At 45.9% G+C, this 25,482-nt stretch overlaps 1 protein-coding gene across 2 annotated transcripts; it reads right to left on the reverse strand.

Annotated features, from left to right (window-relative positions):
* Positions 1-50: 50 nt before the first annotated feature.
* bltp3a (bridge-like lipid transfer protein family member 3A) lies at positions 51-25,221 on the reverse strand. Of its 2 annotated transcripts, none has more exons than XM_053642629.1 (21): positions 24,632-25,221; positions 18,904-19,066; positions 18,205-18,243; positions 17,832-17,923; positions 17,419-17,608; positions 17,142-17,282; positions 16,015-16,170; positions 15,502-15,682; positions 14,516-14,602; positions 14,271-14,402; positions 14,033-14,133; positions 12,835-12,976; positions 11,395-11,588; positions 10,054-11,237; positions 9,772-9,926; positions 9,149-9,261; positions 8,817-8,964; positions 8,475-8,728; positions 8,218-8,326; positions 8,071-8,126; positions 51-7,232 (listed from the first exon to the last, which is right to left on the reverse strand). In XM_053642629.1, the coding sequence occupies exons 1-21, from the start codon at positions 24,673-24,675 to the stop codon at positions 7,116-7,118; spliced, it is 3,798 nt and encodes a 1,265-aa protein (XP_053498604.1). In that variant the 5' UTR covers positions 24,676-25,221; the 3' UTR covers positions 51-7,115. The 2 variants fall into 2 exon arrangements, with proteins under 2 accessions (XP_053498604.1, XP_053498603.1); XM_053642628.1 differs by having other exon boundaries at positions 14,232-14,402.
* Between the last annotated feature and the right edge of the window lie 261 nt (positions 25,222-25,482).

The raw sequence follows: 25,482 nt of genomic DNA on the forward strand, positions 1-25,482 counted from the left end.
TGATCTTTGAGTCAACTTTTATTCATTTCAGTTTACTTTTTTTTTTATTATTATTTAATCTTCCACATACAGTCATGGTTCACAGAACCAAATTTTCCCCCCTGAATAAGTAAATACCCAATGACAATATAAATATAAAATGATGATCTGAACACTCATAAGATCTGAGACATGGTCTGACGGGATCTGTAAGATGGCGCGAGTGTCCATGTGATGAGTTTTAGTGTATTAATGAGGAATCAAACACACCTGATGTCTCTGGGTCGCGTCCCATTTTGCCAGGGTTTTCTAATCTTACTCCTGGCCTTGTTCACGCCAAGGTTATTAATGCCAGGACTGTTTTAATACACGTCTGCGAGAGCCTTGAAAGTTAAAGTAGCGGGAGAAATTCAGGTCTGCTCCTGAATCAGACTTCTACTTTCTAGTTAATCTAAATGTCCTCATATTACAATATTATTATTAAAAAAAAATACATTAACCTGCTGGTGCAAGTGAACAGTGGGGGGGGGGGGGGGAAACCTGGAAAGGGGAAACAAACAGACCCTCGCTGGTGGCATCACTACTTAAAATAACGATGATGCGTGCTCACGGCTTGGTAATCAATTCCCTCGCGTTACAGAGTCACGGCCACGTTCAATTCTCTCGTTCCGTCGCGTTACAGAGTCATGGCCACGTTTAATTCTCTTGTTCCGTCGCGTTACAGAGTCAAGGCCACGTTCAATTCTCTCGTCCCGTCGCGTTACGGAGTCACGGCCACGTTCAATTCTCTCGTCCCGTCGCGTTACGGAGTCACGGCCACGTTCAATTCTCTCGTCCCGTCGCGTTACAGAGTCACGGCCACGTTCAATTCTCTCGTCCCTTCGCGTTGCGGAGTCACGGCCACGTTCAATTCTCTCGTCCTGTCGCGCTACAGAGTCACGGCCACGTTCAATTCTCTCGTTCCGTCACGTTACAGAGTCACGGCCACGTTTAATTCTCTCGTTCCGTCACGTTACAGAGTCACGGCCACGTTCAATTCTCTCGTCCCGTCGCGTTACGGAGTCACGGCCACGTTCAATTCTCTCGTCCCTTCGCGTTGCGGAGTCACGGCCACGTTCAATTCTCTCGTCCCGTCGCGTTACGGAGTCACGGCCACGTTCAATTCTCTCGTCCTGTCGCGCTACAGAGTCACGGCCACGTTCAATTCTCTCGTTCCGTCACGTTACAGAGTCACGGCCACGTTTAATTCTCTCGTTCCGTCACGTTACAGAGTCACGGCCACGTTCAATTCTCTCGTCCCGTCGCGTTACGGAGTCACGGCCACGTTCAATTCTCTCGTCCCTTCGCGTTGCGGAGTCACGGCCACGTTCAATTCTCTCGTCCCGTCGCGTTACGGAGTCACGGCCACGTTCAATTCTCTCGTCCCGTCGCGTTACGGAGTCACGGCCACGTTCAATTCTCTCGTCCCGTCGCGCTACAGAGTCACGGCCACGTTCAATTCTCTCGTCCCGTCGCGCTACAGAGTCACGGCCACGTTCAATTCTCTCGTTCCGTCGCGTTACAGAGTCACGGCCACGTTTAATTCTCTCGTTCCGTCGCGTTACAGAGTCAAGGCCACGTTTAATTCTCTCGTTCCGTCACGTTACAGAGTCACGGCCACGTTTAATTCTCTCGTTCCGTCACGTTACAGAGTCACGGCCACGTTCAATTCTCTCGTCCCGTCGCGTTACGGAGTCACGGCCACGTTCAATTCTCTCGTCCCTTCGCGTTGCGGAGTCACGGCCACGTTCAATTCTCTCGTCCCTTCGCGTTGCGGAGTCACGGCCACGTTCAATTCTCTCGTCCCGTCGCGTTACGGAGTCACGGCCACGTTCAATTCTCTCGTTCCGTCGCGCTACAGAGTCACGGCCACGTTCAATTCTCTCGTCCCGTCGCGTTACAGAGTCACGGCCACGTTCAATTCTCTCGTTCTCTCATGTTATGTCCACATGTAATCATCGTGTTATTGATTCACGGCTTCACTTAATTATCTTGTTCCCACATGTTATTCGTCGTGGCTACACGTACATAATTATCTCATTTGCTTGCATTACTAAGCAGTGTTCACATTTAATTACAGCTCGTTCTCATGCGTTAAGTTGTGGTTACACTTACGTGAATCATCTCGTTCCCCCGTGTTATTAAGTCATGATTCCTGTTCACACTTCTTTACTAAGTCATGGCCATGCATTAGTTTTTATTAAAGTAGGGATGTTACCTGTAGGGGTCTGTAGAAATAAGACTCAGGGACAGACTGTAATTGTTTGTTTTTTTGACTATACCGTAACAGAATTTACATTTTGAAAATTTAAACGTGAAATGTTACAAGAGACCACCCAATTGTATGCCAAGTCTATACAGACAGGACACGTCCTAAAATCCCCAAACTATATGTCTATATGTCTAAACTGGGCATGGAGGAATAATTCAGTTATACAGTAGATTGCAGTATGTTGAGCACACACACACACTGCACTGTATCATGGATGTTTAAAAGTAACGTCACGTCCTCCGGCATTTCATTTCTCTGCATTTAGCACGCTGCCTGGCTCGAGAGCACCCTAGATCCCGCCAGTTACATCCTGCAGCATAATGACAGCAGTCTTCTAACTGTTTTTCATCTGATTGATTAATGAATTCATTATTTTCCAACGCTAAACAGGGACGAAGCGAGCATGCAGGGCGGACAGCGGTTTGGGACGAGGCCACAGAGGCGGCGTATCTGCACCATCGGCGAGATAAAACGAACGTTTAACAGGAAATCGATCTTAAAAGTGAACTGAACGGTTCATGACCTCGATCATACGCACAAAAAGACTATTCCTACAAAAAAAATAAAATAAATAATAATAATAATAATACTACATTGCAAATTCATACAAACGACAGGAGACTGGGCTGTGTCCCAATCTAACACAGTGCATCCTAAATCAAACCCATGACACTGATTTACACACTGATACATACACAGTAGTGCACTTGTGTAAAATATCAAGTATGATCATGCATAAAAATGTTTACGATAAAGAAACACAAAAAGAGCTTGATCTTGTTTTTGCTGTGTGTTTCTCTTTCAAGGTGTCCAGTATATACAGGAGCAACCACACACACACACACACACTCTCTCTCATGTGGAAGACCATTTACATTCTTAAACGCTTACAAAAATGCTACACTTTTCACACTGTAGATGTGATGGTGCGCCGCGAGAAATGAAATCATTCTAATGTTAACGTCACCACGTGTCTAAGACGGAGTACGATGTACGCTGCCAGTCAAATGGGGTTTTTTTTTTTGTTTTTTTAAAAACGTGAAGGTTTATTTTTTAAAACCTACTATTGGCTATTAAATAAGAGAAATGTATTTTCCTTTTGTATTTAAATCTGTCTTTAAGGACTGTCATTGTCCACGCTCAGACAAACTGAGATCTGTCTCCGTTGAACAGCGGACTAGTTCAACACACAGACTTCATGTACAAACCGTAATGCACTTTCCTTTACTTTCACGCTCTCCGATGTTCCCCGGATGATGACGGGTTCCCTTCCGAGTCTGGTTCCTCTCAAGGTTTCTTCCTCTTCACCGTCTCGCTCAATAGGGATAAATTCACACGCTTAAAATCTCTATCCTGTGTTTATATGTTTCTGTAAAGCTGCTATACAAATCAAATTGAATTGAAATGAAGTCTTACGGCTGATGTTAGACAGTATCGAACCATAGGACTGTCGGAATCGTGTCCGCTCTCCGGTCCCGTGGCTGCGGCCCTAATCGACCGTACCGCAAACGTGTCGTGTGCTACGAGCGTCTCCGGATCAGCCTTTTCCGGATGAATCTAGATTTCGTTTCCGAATAAGAAAATAAAAGGTCACGTTTCTTACTTAGGTTTTCTGATTGTATGCTATCGAACTTGAGGCCGTTTCATAACGTTTAACTAAAAATGTTAATACAGGGTGCTCAAAAACGTTTAACTGGCAGGGTGACGTATGTGGAACATTTCTCACCGACCCTATTCCCACCATGTTTTAGAGCAGAGCTGGGAAACGTACGAGCTTGTCTCTTTTATTCCACTAGGGGGCAAAATAGAGCAATAAACTCAGGGCTGTGAACTCAGCTAGCGACAAGGTGTGTAATAATGTTTCATTAGCATAAAAACAAAGCCCTGACTACTCTGTAACCATGGGTGCGTCTCAATCGGCTCCCTGGGTGGTGAATCAGTACATCGTGTACACGGGTTCGGGCGGCGGTAAGGACACGGTCTCACTGCACATCGTTACACCGATGACTCGCTGATTTCCGGCGACGTGACTACGTCCTCGCGTTGTAAAACGTCAACACTTCCTGACATTATACATCGTATAAATGTTAGCTTAAAATCACACGCGATTCTCTCATGCTGCATCGCTAACTGTAATCGTAAAGAGCTGGGATTCCCATCCCTGCTTGAAATGTTCCCTAGATGATTCAAGGAAACTTGTGAAATGGTTTCCCACGTCCTGGTTAAGGTCACGGGGTCACCCGAGGTCACCTGTAATCACCTTCGGATAGACCGAACATCCGTCTTTATGATGAAATGAACAAACACTGTATGTATTCATTTTCTATTACAGCAGCTCTGACAGAAGTTCCCACCGTAAGCCAGGCTCACGTGTACGGCGACTCGCGGCGACAAAGCGACCAGAGACCTTTCGTTTTCGACTGGCGACTTCCGGTGACCGTAGGCGACTAGATGTGGGCGTGTCCAGTGACGCGACAAAGTGGAGAAAAGTTTAGCTTTATGCCAATTTGGAGCGACTCGGTGCAGCGACTACCGACGGGAGCGAAGACGCACGTGTGCACGTGATCCGTGATCTCTCATGCTGCCTGCGAAAACGGGTTTCTTGTCAAAATTAGGCCCACTGATCAACGTTCCTACGGCAACCAGTAGACTTCATTGTACAGCGACTGGCGACTCGCTACGTTAAAATTCCTGTGCGGTACACGTGTGAACGTAGCATAATATACATTATCGATTCTATAGTAACAGCTTACACGCAGCGTCTCACGTGATCTAAGACGGATTTAAAAAAAAAAAAAAAACGGATTAAAAAAAAAAAAAGTGTGTTGTTATTTAACACGGCTAAATGAATAAACGTCGATAAGGTGACGTTTTTCTTCACGGATATGTCCGTTTAACATACGGGTGCATCTCCAAAAAAAATTCGAATGTCGTAGAAAGGTTCGTATTTGTCCCGTAAACTCATTAAAAAAAAGTGGAACTTTCGTATATTCTACATTTATTACACGTAAATTGAAATATTTCAAACCTTTTTTTGTTTTAATCTCGATGATTACGGCTTGCAGCTCACGGAAATCAAACATCCAGCAACTCAAAATATTCGAATAAAGAATTTATAATACAGAAACGTCGACCTGAGAAGAGCTCTAATCGGCTAATTAACTCGAAACACCTTTGCGGAGTACGTGAAAGTTCCACTTTATCCATTAACTTACGGGAGCGCGGGAAGAACCAATTTTTCCACGATATTCGAATATTTTTGAGACGCACCTGTATAAGGAAGGAGTCTCCGATATCAGCGCTTTGTAAGCGCTCAGGAAACGTCCCGGGTCTCGGTAACGTGACGAGCCGTGTCTGTTTCCTGACGTATTAACTTGTTTACAGCGACTATAACGTAAGGGATAACAGGAACTAATTTGATTGACGGAACATTAAGCGTGATGTTGATTGATTGATTAATCGACCGAGGAATAAAACGCTTCGGGATGTACCGTTCTAGGAAAATTACCCACTTCAGCGTCTCACCACCACCACTCCGTCGTGTCTTATTCCTCACCTATACACTTATTAATCTACGGATGTCGGCGCTAACGTGGCGTTGAGGGCTGAAACGCGGAACCTCGGGAACACAAGGCGGCGCCGCTAGTTATCTGCCTGTACGCCTTGCAGACATAAACAATAAAGTAAACTTATTTACACTACGCCATCCACTCCAACCTTCCACCCGACTTCCCCGGCACTATAATTACATAACGGACCACTGAACACGTACGTATTACGGACTTCCGGTCCGTCCCGAAACATTTGAACACCTAATACCTTTACACTTGATTCTAAACAGCTTCGGGAGAGACGGAGTCGAGCATGCAGATCACGTCAACACCTCGAGGTGCGTCACATTTTCAGGTTTGTGCAAATCAAGTAAAAAAAAAAAAAAATTTAAATAAAAGAGAACTAATCTCACACGTACGTACGTCCAGTACCAAAACATCGTTTAAAAATAAATACTATACTACAAATAAAGCATGCAAGCGCCGATAATCGATTAATGATACACTGTGATATTCATCACACGCAATAGCACTACCGTGGTCTTGCTAAAAGTATTTAGCGTTTATGGTTGTGTTCTAATTAGCACTTTTTTACAAAACCCACCACACTACACACTGCATTTGAGGATATTAGGAAAGAAGTCCAGTGTGGGATGTATGTGTAAAAAAAATAATAAATTCTGAATGTTGCTTAGATTTTATGAACCGTGATGAAAGGTGGCGTGGAGATTTTGTGGCGTTTTGTTTTTTTTTAAAACTGGCACAAGCAATGAGTGTATGTTGGTTTGACAGTGTGTGTGTGTGTGTGTGTGTGTGTGTGTGTATTATACAAGTCCCTATAACTCAAATCACACATGTACCTGATGTAACACCCCCCCACCACCCCACCCCACACACACACACACGCACGCACGCACAGTGCAGATGAAATAAGACTGAGGTCCACTGCTGTGTTCTCTCCTCTCACACTCTTCTCATGAACACACACCCACACACACACTCCGCAGTAATGCATCTCATTAGCAGCCTATACTAACTGTACCAGTCTATTTACAACAAAGTAAAAGAAGATGTGAAAATCAATATAAAATAACACTGTAACGGTCACTAGGTAACAGGAAGTAAAGCTCTTCATGGCACCTGGTTGTCAGTAGAGCAGGAAGAGGACGCAGAAGTTAACACTCACTCCTTCCACACACACACACACACACACACGGATTTTGTTCTTGCATTTCAACCATGACCTCTGACCTTTGCCCAATAGTGGTGTGAGGTCATAGAGTGAAGGACGGGTCGTATTTGCGGATTTCTTGTAAGAGACGTTCTCGGTCGGAGACGGCTGTGGAGAGGGCGGAGTGAACGTCAGCAAGCTCGGACTGAAGGGCTTGTACCTGAAAACAAACACACACACACACACACACACACACACACACACACACACACACACAAGAAATAAAGTACTAAATTGTTCATCTGCTAAAGCTGTGAAAGTAAAGTGTGCCATAAAATGACTTTTGGTACATCAAGCAGTACATGAATCATTTAGGAATTCAGTTGCACGAGTCATTTAGACAAACGGTTCAAAGAATCATTAAGGAGTCATTTATCTAAATAGTTCCAAGCATGATTTAGCAAATCAGAGACAAGAGTCTTTTAGACAAACAGATAAACAAGTCACTTAGCCAAATATGTACGTACAGGAGTCATTTAGCCAAACAGATTCAAGAGTCACTTAGCCAAATATGTACGTACAGGAGTCATTTAGCCGAACAGATTCAAGAGTCATTTATCCAAATATGTACAAGATTCATGTAGTCTAACAAGTCAAAGAGTCACTGAAGAGTCATTTAGCCAAACAGATACAAGAAGCATTTAATTTAACAGGTCAAAGAATCATTAAAGAGTGATTTAGCCAAATACTATATATAGTATACCAAACAGATACAAGAATCATTTGGTCAAACAATTCTAATGGTCATTGATCCAAACAGTTTAGCAGGTCAAAGAGTCATTAAATAGTTTTTTTTTTATCCAGTCAGATACAAGGATCATTTAGCAAATCAAGAGTCATTAAGCCTAACAGTTCAAAGAGTCATTTATCCAAACCGTTTCAAGAGTCATTTAGTGAATCAAGAAAACAGATACATGAGTATTTAGGCAAACGGTTCTGTGTGCGTGTGTGTGTGTGTGTGTGTGTGTGTGTGTGTGTGTCTGTGTCTGTGTGTGTACCTTGTCATCTCCTTCAGGTCCACAGCAGGCTTTGTCTCCTGATTGGCTGGCAGTGGCTGAGAGAGGAAAGGACAGAGATATCAATAAGTTACACACACACACACACACGCACGCACGCACGCACACACACACACACAGAGTACCCACGTCTGACTGTAAGCATGGTATCGTCCAGCCGCTCCAGAACTACACCATCTAGAACAAAGGAGACAGGAACAGACTGGGGGGCGGTGGGATATACACGGGGGCCGTCATCCTGAAACACACACACACACACACACACACACACACACACACACACACACACACGATAATCATGACTTCACCACTTAATTGGCGAATATGTTGTTATTCGTCACAAACACACGTGTTCCCTTAGAACTCCAATAGCTCCGCCCCCTCACCCTGAGCGTGATGCGGGTGTTGTGTACGGTGATTCTGATTGGCTGGGAGTCCGAGTTCAGCTCGTCCTCCATAAAAGGACCGAGTGTGTTTATTGTTGAGGTGAGCAGCTCGGCCTCACACCCACGCACACACACCTCTACGAAACCTGCACTCTCCGCCGCGCAGCAGTGACGCCCCGCCCCTGGCCCCGCCTCCACCCTCACACACACCTCCGGGGGGCGGGACACAGGGGATATCGGTGGAGAGGAAGCACCTGTAGAGGGGAGAGAGGAGATTGCTCTGATTCTGGGTTAGGGTAATGTAAAACTCTCCGTCTCTCAGCGCGCGAGAGTGTGTCTGACCGTGTGTGAGTGTTTGTAGGTCCACCACTCGCTGGTTTCCCAGCTGCTTTGGTGTAACAGATTGAACCTCCATCGCCACCACTGCGTCCTGCGCGTGGAGCTCCATCAGAGAGCGAACAGCACGCAGAGACAGCAACAGCACACACACCTGAGGGAGGGAGAGAGAGAGAGAGAGAGAGAGAGAGAGAGAGAGAGAGAGAGAGACAGCTGCTGTAGTGATGTCATATCATAAAGTGTGTAGCTGAACTAAAGCTCCACGCCGAGACATAAATGGCATAAAACCATTTATAAATGGCAAAAACATATATAAAACATGTGCGTGTGTGTCTCACCATATCCTGAGACATGTCCTCAGTGCTGTGAGACAGACAGCTGCTCAGATCAGCCAAGGATCCTCCGTCTGTCCTCACTGAGTGGATGGGAGTGCCGTTAGGACGAGTGGACTCTGAGACAGACAGACAGACAAACAGAAAGAGAGACAGACAGGAAAACAGAGCGAGACAGAGAAATAGTGAGAGGCAGACAGACAAGCAGAGAAAGACAAACACGTGCAGAGAGACAGACACAAAGAGAGAGAAGGAGGCAAAGAGACAGGGAAAGACAGAGAGACAGAGAAACAGGCAGAGAGAGACAGACAGAGAGACATGTAGAGACAGACAGACAGAGAAACAGGCAGAGAGAGACAGACAGAGAGACATGTAGAGATAGACAGACAGAGAGACAGAGAAACAGGCAGAGAGAGAGAGACAGAGAGACATGTAGAGACAGACAGACAGAGAGAAACAGAAACAGGCAGAGAGAGACAGACAGAGGCAGAGAGAGAGACAGACAGCGACACAGAGAAACAGGCAGAGAGAGACAGACACAAAGAGAGAGAGGGACAGAGAGGTGTGTCTTAGTGCGTGATGTCAGAGATACAGCGAGGGTGATGACTGACGCAGTGATGATGTCATACCTGAGTCTGTGAGGATGACGAAGTTTTCGCTGGTGTCGCTGTCCAATGAGAGGCCATCGTCAGCCACGCTGGTGTCCATGACAACGCTGTCACAGGAATTCTGGGAAAGTGAGTGTCTGAGGGGTGGCAGACGCAGAGCGGAGTCGTCTGGTTCTCTACACACACACACACACACACACACCAAATTAACACCCAATCCATATACACATTAAACCTCTCTCCACACACACACACACACACACACACATTGCGCATGCTGTGATGTGCTCATGTGGTTCTTACTTGCTCTGAGCGCTGAATATTTTGCTCATGGCAGAGCTGCGGCTCAGGATGCTGAGAGCGTCTTTAGTGATGGACAGCGCCCCCTTGGTGAGGTCCAGGGAAGCGCTGAAGGCGTCTTTAGTCACGTCTTTTGTCATGCTGAGCGCGCTGGACAGCTCCCCCTCCAGGCTGACCATGGAAGTGTTCAGATTCTGCACTGTAGCCGGAGACGGTGACGGTGAAACGACTGAGGTCGCAACCCGAGATTCACCTCCCTGACCATTCCCTTCGTCCAATCCCTCTTCGACAGCCTCACACGCCTCCTCGACATCCACAGGCCCCTCCCCTGCTCCATCACACTCATCCTCCTGCCGCTCCCTCGCTTTTTCCGTGCTTCCGACGATCCCGCTGTCTGGGCGTGATGGAGAGAGATCGGAATCCGTCAGGCTTTGCGTATCGGTTTCCTCTGGCGCTTCTTCTTCTTCTGTTTTCCCGACGACGGGTGGAAGAAGCACGCCGAGCTCCAGCGCGTCCAAGAGGAGCGATACGCACACTGTAGGAGGAGCCGCCGCCGCCGTCTTAGACTTTGCGCTCGGAAAGCGATTGAGGTCGGAGGCTAACCTGGCGAGATAATCCTTCATACGGAGCAGAGCAATGTACTGGTAATGACTGAGCCACATTCGGATCGGTGTGATGGACTGAACCAGGAAGTGGATGGATGCTGACGGAGCGACGTGATTGGACGGTTTTGCGGCACCGTTCTCTGCGTTCGTTAACGATCCCTCCTGGCTTAACGACTTCGTTAAAGCTCGCGCTCGGCACATCCATACGCACGCAGCGAACGGCTCCATGAACGGTGGCGCGTTGCCTCCTCGCCGCGCGCCCTCAAAACACCCTGCTGCTCGGGACAGGCTGAGGCTCCACACGTCCAACGAAGACGAACGCGAAAGTGAGAGCGAGGGATCGGATTTTAGGAACGCCGGAGGAAGAGGGTGCAAGGTGTTCCGGTCACGAGGAAAAGGAGAGACCGGTGAGGCTCGGAAAAACGGCTGAGCGGAAAACTCCGAGAACGTGGACTCGAGGTCGGAGAAGGACGAGTGAGGAGAGTGATGGGTGTTGCTGAGAAATCCCTGCGAGAGAGTGAAACTCAGAGCGTGTGGACGATCAGCGTGATCCAAGATGGACGAGTCGAGAGGAATGATCAGCTGTGGAGAAATACAACAAACAATACAACGATCAGCAAGACAGGAAGATGAAGAGAGCGTCTTGGTTAGATGAAAGCGTTAGCCATAAAACGTCGAGGAACACGGATATTTTCAAAGACTTTTCAAGAGCTAGGATTCACGTCGTCTTGAGGAGTACCTTCAGCTGCGTAGCGTCCACTCTCACATCCACGTGTTCGTCGCTCTTGCTGCTGTCCTGCAGGTGATAAAAAGCCTTCACCTGCTCCAGAGTCGTCAGCAAACCACGACAAAACACATACATCCACAACACACTCGCAGCGTCCACACACAGCTGCAGACCGTTCAGCTGACCGTACAGATTAGAGCAGGGCACTGCAGAGAGAGAGAGAGAGAGAGAGAGAGAGACAGAGAGACAGAGAGAGCGAGAGAGAGACAGAGAGAGCGAGAGAGGCAGAGAGAAAGAGAGAGAGGAAGAGAGAGAGGAAGAGAGAGAGAGAGAGAGAGGCAGAGAGAGAGAGAGAGAGAGGCAGAGAGAGAGAGCGAGCGAGAAAGAGAGAGAGAGAGAGAGAGGCAGAGAGAGAGAGGCAGTGAGAGAGAGAGAGAGAGAGAGAGCAAGAGAGGCAGAGACAGAGAGAGAGACAGAAAGAGACAGAAAGAGAGAGCGTGACAGAGAGAGAGGCAGAGAAAGACAGAGACAGATAGAGACAGAGACAGAGAGAGAGAGAGCGTGACAGGCAGAGAGAGACAGAGAAAGAGAGAGACAGAGAGAGAGCGTGACAGACAGAGAGAAACAGAGAAAGAGAGAGAGAGAGACAGAGAGAGAGACAGAGAGAGACAGAGACAGATAGAGAGAGAGTGTGACAGGCAGAGAGAGACAGAGAAAGAGAGAGACAGAGAGAGAGACAGAGAGAGAGCGTGACAGACAGAGAGAGACAGAGAAAGAGAGAGACAGAGAGAGAGACAGAGAGAGAGCGTGACAGACAGAGAGAGACAGAGAAAGAGAGAGAGAAAGAGAGAGGCAGAGAGAGACAGAGAGAGAGACAAAGACAGAGACAGAGACAGAGAGAGACTTGTTTACCACAGCGCTAATTTGTGGTTAACATGTTCATTTTAAAACTAGTTTGTGTTTAACCCTGTTTATTATTTTACTATAAAAATGAACTGTTTACTACAGCGCTAGCGTGTCGTTCGGCCCATTTACTACGGCGCTAGCGCGTCGTTCGGCCCGTTTACTACGGCGCTAGCGCGTCATTCGGCCCGTTTACTACGGCGCTAGCGCATCGTTCGGCCCGTTTACTACGGCGCTAGCGCGTCGTTCGGCCCGTTTACTACGGCGCTAGCGCATCGTTCGGCCCATTCACTACAGTTGTGTCCTGGTTATATATTATTAGTAAAATTGAATTACTAGTTAATGCTAGTTAGTGTTTGTGTTCTCTGTGTTTCAGCCTGTTTAATGCCAGGATGTGGTTAGCCTGTAGCGACTTTCATCATGTACACAAAGTGAAAAGTAATCACAAGGACAACGAGGGTTCTGTATGCAAGTCCTGTATCTGTATCATCACATACAGACGGGAATAAAGATGAATAAATAAACAGAACAGTGAAATATCAGAGGTACCGGGTCCTGCGGCGTGGTGAGGGAAGTAATACTCGGTAAACTGCAGGTGGATGGCAGGCGTGTTCTCCGCCATGTTCAGCACTTTGCGGTTACACGATAAAAGCGACTGGGTTTTCTTGCCGTGACGCCCCCTGGTGGACACCTGAGACAACACAGAGACGGAGAACAGAGAGACACCAGAGCACGGTTTCACCACATGGACTAACAGAGGAAGTGTGTGTCTCCTAGCAGTGAGTCACAGCTACAGCTGAGGTTCTTCTTTAGTTCTTCAGAAATTTGGAAAATTCCTGACATTTAAACATCTGTGTGAGTGTGTGTGTGTGTGTGTGTGTGTGTGTGTGTGTGTGTGTGTGTGTAAAGCACCGGTGATGGCATCACATACACTGGAAGTGTGTGGGAGAGAGAGAGAGAAACAAATAGACAGACAGATAAATTTGAGATAGATATATAGATGGGTAGGAAGAACAGAATACAGATAGACAGACAGACAGACAGACAGACAGATAGATACAGACAGGCAGCTAGACAGACAGGTAGATAAACAGCTAGATTGACAGATAGATAGAGATAGATAAATAGAAAGGCAGATGGATAGATAGACAGACAGACAGGCAGCTAGATAGACAGACAGACAGATAAATAGAAAGGTAGATAGACAGATAGATAGACAGACAAAGATAGATAGACAGACAGACAGATAAATAGACAGACAGACAGAGAGAGAGAGAGAGATAGCTAACAGTTGAAAACAATCCCTGTATGCTTGGTAGTAATCCCCTCTCATTTTTGTCATACTTCACACTGTCTTTCTCTTCCTACTTTTCTCACCCTGCTAATCATCCCTCCATCTTTCCTGTGACCACAAGCTCTTTCACTTCTCTGTTCTTTTTGTGTTACCGTGACACCCAAGAAGAGACAGGTGGAGATAATATACAGCCACACAGACAGATAGACAGACAGGACATGAGACAGAGATGCTATTGAAAGCTGGCTGGAAAAACAATTCGATATTATTATGGTGAGAAATAATGCAGAACTATAAAGGGGCGGAGCTACAAATCCTAAACCCCTGAAGAAAACTGCATCTCCATCATGCTCCTGAAACATCTGATTATTTCGCGAGTGCAATTTTGAAATGAAACCCATGACTGTGTGTGTGTGTGTGTGTGTGTGTGTGTGTGTGTGTGTTGACAGAAACCTGGTGGATGTCCAGATCGTCCACACGGATCACCATGCAGCTGGAGCGGAGTTTCTTTAAAGCCAAGCTTTCATCAGCGTTTGTGACGGACTCTCCATCTCCTAATAAACATCAAACAATTGGTCTTTTCATCGGTTCACAAAAACCTGTATCACAAGTAATATTTCTCAGAGATAAATCTCAGCTCTGTCTTTCTCACTGTGTGTTTTTTTGGCTGGCGACTGTGTGTTGGGCTCACGAGGTTCAGATGGAGGTTGGGGAAATCCCGAGCTTTCGAGTTTCTTCTGAAAATCCTGTAGCAGTTTGGACGCCCACTGAGTGCGAGAGTCCAAAGCACTGCAGTAACGCTCCCAATGTCGACAGCCATCGCCTAAACACACACACACAATTTTTTGTCTAAAATAGTTTAGATAGACTATTAGGCTGAAATAAATGAAACAGGACAAGGTAAAAAAATTAAGAGTTGTCCCCGTATACACTCACCTGGTCTGTGGAAGGGGTAGTAATCGAAGCCCAGTTTACGAAAGGTCAGCTGCATTGCACCCTGGGAGCCTGGAATAGGGGGTTCATCTAAAGAGGAAAGGTCAAAAGTCAAATATCTCAAGGCATCATTCATAAGGTTTGGGCTCTCAGTGGCCCCCATTAAATGCCTTTAATCAGTTTGGACTGGATAGGACATGTAGGACAGATGAGGCATGATGAGGCCAGGCGTGCTGGGGTGAGGCATGATGAGGCCAGGCGTGTTGGGGTGAGGCATGATGAGGCCAGGCGTGTTGGGGTGAGGTATGATGAGGCCAGGCGTGTTGGGGTGAGGCATGATGAGGCCAGGCGTGCTGGGGTGAGGCATGATGAGGCCAGGCGTGTTGGGGTGAGGCATGATGAGGCCAGGCGTGTTGGGGTGAGGCATGATGAGGCCAGGCGTGTTGGGGTGAGGTAAATGAGGCCAGGCGTGCTGGGGTGAGGTAAATGAGGCCAGGCGTGCTGGGGTGAGGTAAATGAGGCCAGGTGTGCTGGGGTGAGGTAAATGAGGCCAGGCGTGCTGGGGTGAGGTAAATGAGGCCAGGCGTGCTGGGGTGAGGTAAATGAGGCCAGGCGTGCTGGGGTGAGGTAAATGAGGCCAGGCGTGTTGGGGTGAGGTAAATGAGGCCAGGCGTGTTGGGGTGAGGTAAATGAGGCCAGGCGTGCTGGGGTGAGGTAAATGAGGCCAGGCGTGCTGGGGTGAGGTAAATGAGGCCAGGCGTGCTGGGGTGAGGTAAATGAGGCCAGGCGTGCTGGGGTGAGGTAAATGAGGCCAGGCGTGCTGGGGTGAGGTAAATGAGGCCAGGCGTGCTGGGGTGAGGTAAATGAGGCCAGGCGTGCTGGGGTGAGGTAAATGAGGCCAGGCGTGCTGGGGTGAGGTAAATGAGGCCAGGTGTGTTGGGGTGAGGTACGATGAGGCCAGGTATGCGTGTTGAGGAGAGGTAACCGACCTGTTTCTGATGCTGAACTGTCATTGCAGATGTGCAGGTCAAGCCGAGAAATAAACGTGTGATACGATGACTCCTTCACATCATAAAGGTCGAAATACTGTGCTAATGTGTTGGGCGTTGCCACGGGAACCGGGTGTGGCTCTGGCCATGGTGGGCGGGGTCCAGGAGAGGTAGGGACCGTCTGAAACACAATTTATAGAAAACATTTTTTAAAAACGTTTGCGTGGTAGTTTTTTTTTTTTTTTTAATTTTATTACGGGAACAAACCAATCCTGAACCGAGGGGCTGGATCAGCAAGCATGTATCTTGCATTAATGGATATTATAGAACCTAGAGTGGCTTAAACAACTCTCTTCTGATACCAAAAGTAAATACACCCCCCAGTCCAGAAATACCAGCGGATGTAAGAAATGACAAAAACAGGTGACAGATAATAAAACGGTTTAAATTGTCGGCGATGAAGAACCTAATCAGTGACTGTGTGTGTGTGTGTGTGTGCGCGCACACGCCTACCTCCATATTCTTCCTCTGCTTTGCGGATTTCTCCATGGCCTCACTCAGAGATTTAGCGTAATGGATGACAGCTTTAAGCTGAGAGTCGGTCAGAACCCACAGCAGGTCATCCAGGATGAAGAGCAGCTTCGATGCCAGGACATTACAGTCCTTCACCTGGCAGAAATAATAATAATAATAATAATAATAATAATAATAATAATAATGAACTGTAAGAGTTTTCATTCGTACTACCTTTAATTTGTACAATCTAGCTCGCAGTGAGGTAACCACATCATAATCAAATATAACGAAATATAGAAGCAGGTTAAGTGACATTAAAGTGAACTATAATAAAATGTCTATATGCAACAGCAAGCGGTTTATAATATCAATCTCCAGATGTTTTCGAGTGAATTGCAGTCACACTCCTTCACTCGCACACTTGTGTGAGGGATTTGTGAAGGAAAGCCAACAGGGGCTCGCTGATAACCTAGAGCTGGTGTCTCACCGAGCGATGCTAGGAGTGTGTAACACACGCTACCGCTCAAAAGTTTGTGGACGCTCGACTGTAATGTTTCTCATGATCTTAAAAAGCTCTTGATCTGAAGGTGTGTGATTAAACGTGTGAAATCGGTGTCGTAGACAAAAATATAATCGTGCCGACGTATTCGTTTCTTTCGTTAGAAAACTAACATTTTATTTACAAAAATATATTATTTTAAACGGACGACTCGGAGAGAAATATTTCCGAAGAGCAGCCGATAAGCGTCCCGCATCCGTGTGAACTCCTTTGATACTGTTTAAAAAGCATCTCGGGGAAATTCCTCAAGAAATCGCTCGAGAAAACGCCGAGAATACATTTCTGGAAATTCTAGGCGAAAAAGGCGTCGACTTTGAAGATGCTAAAATATTCAATTATTTTGGCTTTTTTATCACAACATAATTCCCATAGTTCCATTTGGGTTACTCCAGAGTTTTGATGACTTTATTATTATTCTAAAATGTGGGAAAAAATAAAGATAAAGACTGAGGGTGTATAAACTTTTGACTGGTAGTGTACCTTGTGTATTTGTGGGTTGGGTTTATGATGTTCAGGGCAAAGTATTATTATTATTATTATTATAATTATTATTATAAGATATTACCCTGCGTTTAAGGGCGATCCGGATGCGCCCCTGGTTCGTGATGAGGCGTAGCGGTGTGTTCCCCAAATCCTGTTCCTCGCTCTCCATAGCGTCCGCTTCGATGCGCAAACTCTGCCAGTGAATTTCTTTAAAGGTCAGCACCTACAACACACACACACACACACACACACACACACACACACACACACAAGCACCTACAGTTAGTCTTTATGTTTTGTGTGTGTGTGTGTGAGAGTGTGTTTAGACGTTTATGTTTTATTCTGTGTGTGTGTGTTACCTCTCCTCTCTTAGGGTGTGTGATCCGTGTGTATCGGAGGTCACTCTTCTGCCACTTAGGGTTCAGACTGAAGCCCTGAAGTTGCCAGAGCTCGAAGGAGGCGTGAAACGCTTTGGACTTCATTTTAATAACGATGGAGTTAATGATGACCGACATGCCCTCCACGACCTTCTCTGCAAAGCCGTACTCACTACACACACACACACACACACACACACACACACACACACACACACACACACACAATTCATTTTCACTAAGCAGAATTTTATGGTGCATATAAACCAGAGTATACGGTATACGAGTTTAATATCAGTCCCAATGTAACAGACAGCACTACACATGTCTTAACTGGTGTATTTAGTAGAAAAAGTGATTGGGGGTGGGGGGGAACAAAACAGTTCATCTCTGACCTTTGACCTGCAGTGATGGCAATGGGGGAGGGACCGTTAGGTGGGCGGGGCTCCTCACATGTCATCATTTCTACTTCCACCTTGTCGAGAAACTATAGACAGAGAGAGCAGAGAGGAAGTTATTCAATTGCCTGTCTATCCATCGGTCGGTCTGTCTGTCTGTCTGTCTGTCTGTCTGTCTATCTGTCTATCTGCCCACCCAGAACAGAGAAGCGAAACAGTCCACAATCAAATCAAAATAAATAAATAAATAAATAAATAAATAAAGCAAGGGATGATCATCAGAGCGAGAAAAAGAGGAAGAGAGAGAGCGTGAAAGTGAGATTGAAGTATGACAAATACAAACGACAAGAGAGAGAGGGGGGATTCCCACCAGGCATATGGGGCTCGTCTTTAATTTCGTCCACTGGATCTGTAGAAGAGATCGTAAGAGAGAGAGAGAGAGAGAGAGAGAGAGAGAGAGAGAGAGAAACGTGTTAGTGTGAACACAGATACGCTCATATTAGATTACTTAAAGAAAGAATCGAACAATCAGCGTCAAATGCTATTCAAACGCTCCGGAGACGTAGATTTCGTTTGCGCGTATCCGTGTGAAGGTGAAGGGAATATTGTGAGACGCTGATGTTAGATGTGCGTGTGTACAGTACGGTGTACCGTTACTTAAAAAAAACCTTCACACCACACCGCTGTTTCGTTCTCGAAGCTACTCAAAAGGTGTGGGTTAATTTTTCAATAACGATAACTCTGACTGTAGTGCAGTTGTAATTGAAATGAATGTGCTCGTCTTAATACACGTTATCGTTTCCATAGCAACAACTCGTTCACAGGGACTCGAATGAAGGATGCTCCAAATAATAAGAAGTTTCCACCATGGGGAAAGGGGGTTTTTTTTTTTTTTGGATTTTGCACTTCCTGGTTTCTCTGGAACAGGATAAAGCTGCGGGGTTTTTTTGTCTTGATAAGGGGAAAAACAGACCCTGGTTCCACGACCTGAAATCTCATTTTTAAACAACGTTTGGCATGACGCTGTGGTAGACTACACGTGGAATTCTAGCGTGTTATCCGGCCTCACTCTGATGGCGGCTTTGTTGCAGTAGACGCGGCTGATGGAGAGCCACGTGGGCAGATCCAGCATGTTCTGCAGAACCTCCTCGTCCAGCTCCAGGTTGGAGAGCTGACCTTCTCCCTTCAGCGTGCTCAGGTTGATCTTATCCGGAGACAGGTTCTTGGTAAACCTGTGACAGGGACAGAGCGAGAGGAATTCAAACTCGTATCACAGCCACTGCACCCTCAAATCCCATGATAAATAGGCCACAGAGTATGACTGCTAGTATTGTGCGAGAGGAAAATTAAGAAGGAAGGGAGGGACGGAGGGAGGAAGGAGGGAGGGAGGAGGGAGGAGGGAGGAATGAAGAAGGAAGGAAGGTAGCCGGAAAGAGGGGTAGTAAGGGAGTAAGAATGGAGTGAGGGAGGAAACAAAGAATGAAGAAGAAAGAAAGGAAGGACGGAAGGAAGGATGAATAGCAGAGAGGGTATTGAGGGAGGGAGGGAGGAAGACTGGAGCGAGGAAGGAAGGGAAGAAAGAAGAAGGAAGGAAGGAAGGATATAAGAGAGGGTATTGAGGGAGGGAGGGAGGGAGGAAGACTGGAGCGAGGAAGGAAGGGAAGAAAGAAGAAGGAAGGAAGGAAGGATATAAGAGAGGGTATTGAGGGAGGGAGGGAGGGAGGGAGGAAGACTGGAGCGAGGAAGGAAGGGAAGAAAGAAGAAGAAGAAGAAAGGAATGAAGGATGGATAGCAGAGAGGGTATTGAGGGAGGAAGGATGGAGCGAGGAAGAAAGGGGAGAAAGAAGAAAAGAAGGAAGGAAAGATAGGAAGGAATGTAGGGAGGAAGGAGGGAGGGAGGTGGAAGAGGGGGAATGAGGGAGGAAGAATGGTGCACGGAAGTAAGGGAAGAAAGAAGAAGAAAGGAAGGAAGGAAGGAAGGAAGGAAGGAAAGATAGGAAGGAATGTAGGGAGGAAGGGAGGGAGGGAGGTGGAAGAGGGTGGAAGAGTTGTGCGAGGAAGTAAGGGAAGAAAGAAGAAGAAAGGAAGGAAGGAAAAAGGAAATAAGGAAAGATAGGAAGGAATGTAGGGAGGAAGGAGGGAGGGAGGTGGAAGAGGTGGAAAGAGGGATGACGAATGGAGCGAAGAAGGAAGGAAGGAAGCGAGGAGGAAGGAAAGATAGGAGGGACTGTAGGGAGGAAGAAAAGATAGGAGGGAGAAAGGGATCCAAGAAGGGGAAAACAGAAAAGAAGAAGAAAGGTGGGAGGGTGGAAGGAAAGAGGACGAAGAGAGCGAGGGAGGGAAGAAGAAGGGCAGAAGAAGGGAGAGAAAAAGGAAGAAGGGGAGAAGGAGAGACGGAAGGAGTCGTTGTTGAAGGAAGAAGAGGGTGAACAAGGAAAGTCGGAATAAAGGAAGTTTTAAAACTCTTTCTGCACCGGGTGTGTCGTTTTTCTTCTTTAAACCGAAGTTAAACACACAACACCGATCCTGCAGTACAGCGGTCCGTGTGAGCGCTTCGACAGCGAAACCTCACAATATTCTACATCGCCATTGTGTACGCTGACCTGAGACCAGAACACACACTCGCTTTGGCGCCGTTCCTTCTGCTTACCAGTGTGTTCGGGGCTGGGCTGAGTAACCCGTCTCCCCCACGGCCTCGTCTCATCACCTGCACCACAACTCAGTCTCTCGCTGACTTCCTCTCTAAATAGCCGACCTCTGTTACAGTTGGACAGAAGCTGAGCCTTTCACAATCATTGCGTCTCTCGCACACACACACATACACACACGAGTGTGTATCAGATCAGATATGTTCAACGGTGAGACCTCGGTTTCCTTCAGACGCTGTACATCTGCTCGCTAACTCGCCTCCCGAAATAACTGGACGAGGTGGAGGTGAAGAACTCCACTGTTATCTCACTTACACCACATTTACTGACCTGCGTTTAAACACACACACACACACTAAACAAGTTATGTTATATGCTATATATTAACATCGACTGAATTCTAATAAACCTCCTGTTAGTCTCACATTCACTCTCCACAAACAAAAACATTTCTACGTCATCTCTGAACATCAAACTGGTCATATATAGGCCTAATATAAACCTTTTTTTGATATTAACTCAAACATTAACTACATATGAAATATACTACTCTACAAATATTTTTCTGTGCAATATATAGCAATATATACACCTTTGTACAACTCCATATTCGTTTAAATCTTTCAACGGTGTACTGGCCCTTTAATTCAGAACGAGCAGCACTAGTAGCGTGGGGGGCGGGGGAGGGGGGGGGGACTCGGTTAACCACTGCAGCGTCCGGTGTAAAATTTTTAGCGGTGCAGAGCTTACAAACTGCAGTTTTGTCATCATTCCACACAAGAGACATCATCTTTACGAAATCAATGTGTTTTCCCGCCCTCTTTTGATTTACAGGATACAATCGGCCCTGATCATCGGATGTTTTTAAACTATCGGCCGATAGCTGATAGCGGGAAAAATAGCCTTTATCGGCCGACAGATCGGTGCATCTCTAGTAGCTATAAACAAGTCAAGTCAGAGTGGCCACAAACAAGTCACGTCATAGTAGCGATAAGTCACGTCATAGTAGCTACAAACATGTCACGTCATAGTAGCTATAAGTCACGTCATAGTAGCTATAAGTCACGTCATAGTAGCTACAAACAAGTCACGTCATAGCAGCTATAAGTCACGTCATAGTAGCTACAAACAAGTCACGTCATAGCAGCTATAAGTCACGTCATAGTAGCTACAAACAAGTCACGTCATAGCAGCTATAAGTCACGTCATAGCAGCTATAAGTCACGTCATAGTAGCTACAAACAAGTCACGTCATAGCAGCTATAAGTCACGTCATAGCAGCTATAAGTCACGTCATAGTAGCTACAAACAAGTCACGTCATAGCAGCTATAAGTCACGTCATAGTAGCTACAAACAAGTCACGTCATAGCAGCTATAAGTCACGTCATAGTAGCTACAAACAAGTCACGTCATAGCAGCTATAAGTCACGTCATAGCAGCTATAAGTCACGTCACAGTAGCTACAAACAAGTCACGTCATAGTAGCTATAAGTCACGTCATAGTAGCTACAAACATGTCACGTCATAGTAGCTATAAGTCACGTCATAGTAGCTACAAACATGTCACGTCATAGTAGCTATAAGTCACGTCATAGTAGCTACAAACATGTCACGTCATAGTAGCTATAAGTCACGTCATATTAGCTATAAGTCACGTCATAGTAGCTATAGGTCACGTCATAGTAGCTACAAACAAGTCACGTCATAGCAGCTACAAGTCACGTCATAGCAGCTACAAACAAGTCACGTCATAGCAGCTATAAGTCACATCATAGTAGCTACAAACAAGTCACGTCATAGTTGCTGTAAGTCACGTCATAGTAATGATAATGAGTCTTTATAGGTCACATATACAGTAGAGCACAGTGAAATTCTTTTCTTCGCATACCCCAGCCTGTCAGGAAGCTGGGGTCAGAGTGCAGGGTCAGTCATGATACAGCGCCCCCTGGAGCAGAGAGGGTTAAGGGCCTTGCTCAAGGGCCCAACAGTGGCAGCTTGGCAGTGCTGGGGCTTCAACCCCCGACCTTCCGTTCAGTAACCCAGAGCCTTAACCGCTAAGCCACCACTGACCCGCCACCACTGCCCTTAGTAGCTAAAAGTCACGTCATAATAGCTATAAACAAGTCACGTCACAGTAGCTATAAATAAGTCACGTCACAGTAGTGAATAAGTCACGTCATAGTAGCTATAAGTCACGTTATAGTAGCTATAAACTTGCGGACTTGCGGAGTTTTGTGCTCTTTCGCAGTGATGTCTGATGGTAAACGAGACCGTTTAGCCGTACGCACGTCCGACGCACGTGTATCGAAGAGGGCTTCGGCTGAATGCGCGTTGCGATGACGTCACATGACGCGTCAACCCCACGGATCATCTCTGGGATGAACTGGAACTGGAGCTTCCTCAACCGACATCAGTGTCTGATCTCGCTAATGCTCTTAAGGCTGAATGAACACAAATCCCCACAGCCACGCCCCAAAATCTAGTCTAACGCCTTTCCATTAGAGTGGAGGATGTTATAACAGCAAAGTGGGAATAAATCTGGAACGGGATGTTCGACAAGCACACATGAACGTGATGGTCAGATGTCCACAAACTTTTAGCCTTATAGCGTATTTCATGGCTCTGTTCTACTCTCCATCCTCGTTTCTTGCTCCTTCACATACGGACCGCTGATCTAGCTGGAAGCCGTGTGTATCGTGCGATTATCGTTTTCCCTCGCGCTCAGCGTGTGTCTCGTTAAACAGACTCTCAGTGGGTGTAAAAGCACATGCTGCCGTGTGTAATCGCTGCCGATTCGCTGCCAAAACCCAAATCGGCACAGACTCGGTCTGTTCCACCATCTTTATCCAAGATCCTGAGGCATCACTCGGTGACGCTGGAGCGAACACGAGGAATGTTTGCTTCATCCGCCACGGCTAGATGTGTTAAAGTTTTGGCACCCTGCCACATTAATATCGCCGTACACGATCTAATCTAATCCATCCATCCATTTTCTGTACCACTTATCCTACTGGGTCGCAGGGAACCTGGAGCCTATCCCAGGGGGCATGGGGCACAAGGCGGGGTACACCCTGGATGGGGTTGTTGGGAAAGATCTCGTTAACGGCAAGAAGTTTTTGATTTGCTTTATGTGACTCTCCGTGATTGATACGCCCACGCCAACTCGTAAAAATTTACACCGATCCTCCTGTTCAAAAGTTTGCACCCCCCTCCGGGTCTTAACGTATCTATCGTGTTGCCTTCTCGAGCATCAGCGAACGTCTGCACCTTTTTGTAATAGTCGTGGACGAGTCCCTCGGTCGTCCTCGGTGTGAATTGATGGATCTCAACATCATATAAGGGTCAAATATACAGAAGGACCTGGAAAAGCAAAGAATGTGCACAGAAGTTGAACTTCTCACTGTTCTTCAGAACAATCCTCCAGGTCCGTGCACATTCTTTGCTCTTCTTTGTTCTTCAGAACAATTTTGCATATTCCGCAAGGCGTACATAAACGTATAACCTCAACTGTAAATCCGTTTATTATTAGTTTTAGGTTACGTCTACGCGTCCGCCCTACAAGTCCCTATTTACTGTATGAGCGGTTACTATAGAAACCATAACGTATTAGAGCGAGCGCATTGATATCGACCTGTCGTTCACGTCACAGCTGGAACTACTGTCCGAGCCGCACACTTCATTCTCAGACCAATCAGATCAGAGAATTAAGCCGTGCTGTAGGTAATATCAGGCAGAATGATAACACTGTCCCCATTGTGACGTCACAGGTGGAGACAAGCCCGACTTTCTCATGGTACAACAGAAATACACCATCAGCTACTAAATTAAGACCTGAATCATTAAAAACATCAGAAATATTGCAGTTTAAACACGTGTCATATGTTTCAGAGTGGAGTTTTAGTTTAAATGCAGTCTTAATAATAATAATAATAATAATAATAATAATAATAATAATAATAAAGCTGTATGATTCCCACGTGACTGTAAGATTTTACTGGGTTCATCAAAGAAAATAAATCACAAGGTCAATAAATCTCCAAGCTTTCCCAGCACAATAAAAAGCTGATGATAGAAGAGCTGTCATGTTTATTCTCCTCCAGCTCTGAGTCCTGTTAAACCCCCGACCCGCAGCTTGGCCATGTTTTTACCTGGATAAGTGTTTCAGGATTTGTTTTTTAATAATTCCAGCCATCTTTATTTCTCCCCCAGCGCTGCAGTCCAGTCCGAGATCAAGAGCACAATGCAGAAATTTACTGACGCTTCTCTTTAATTCGCATATTCCAGCTATCTGGCTAAGCTAGACTTCATGAGCTAGCTATGTGTCCAGCATCTTTAGAACTGCTCGCGGTTTAAAACAGTCACGGCGCCGGTGTGACACGGAAATCTGTCCCCGAGAGGACGCGTGTACCCCGGAAACGCCGAGCACTGCGCATGCGTATGAAAAAAATCGATTCTGACGGCATAGGGTGGAGCAGGAATGACGCCATTTTGTATGCCAAATTTCCTGTGTAGGTTTTGTATTCATAAATGTAAAGTTTTCGAATTGTAAAACTATTTTTTGTAATCTTACAAGAGATTTCACAATTTCATCTTCTCTTAACAAAAAAAAAGCACTCAGAACATGTACAATTTGCACGGACTACAAACTTTGTACTGTAATTAATGTGTAATTTTCTTTTAATTTGGGTAATGCACTCTTTATTTATCATTTGTTTATTTGTTTGTTCGTTTGTTTATTTATTTTCATTACTGTCTAGTCGTTCTGTTTTGAGCTATGGTGTTTTTTTTATTTTATTTTATTGCAGCTATTCTTAATACTTATTGTTTATGTTCTATTTTGGTTGTACCATACTGTAAACTGAACGTTCAAATAAAACATTAAAATAATAAAAAATAAATAAAAATTGTATGCCAAAGACCGGAAGCGAGTTAGCATTTTAGCTCTTCCGGTTCCATAGTCCTTAAGTCAATGGGTTTTATTTGATTTGATTTGATTTGA

Source organism: Ictalurus furcatus, chromosome 15 (assembly GCF_023375685.1).
Source record: "Ictalurus furcatus strain D&B chromosome 15, Billie_1.0, whole genome shotgun sequence".
Classification (NCBI taxonomy): Eukaryota; Metazoa; Chordata; class Actinopteri; order Siluriformes; family Ictaluridae; genus Ictalurus; species Ictalurus furcatus.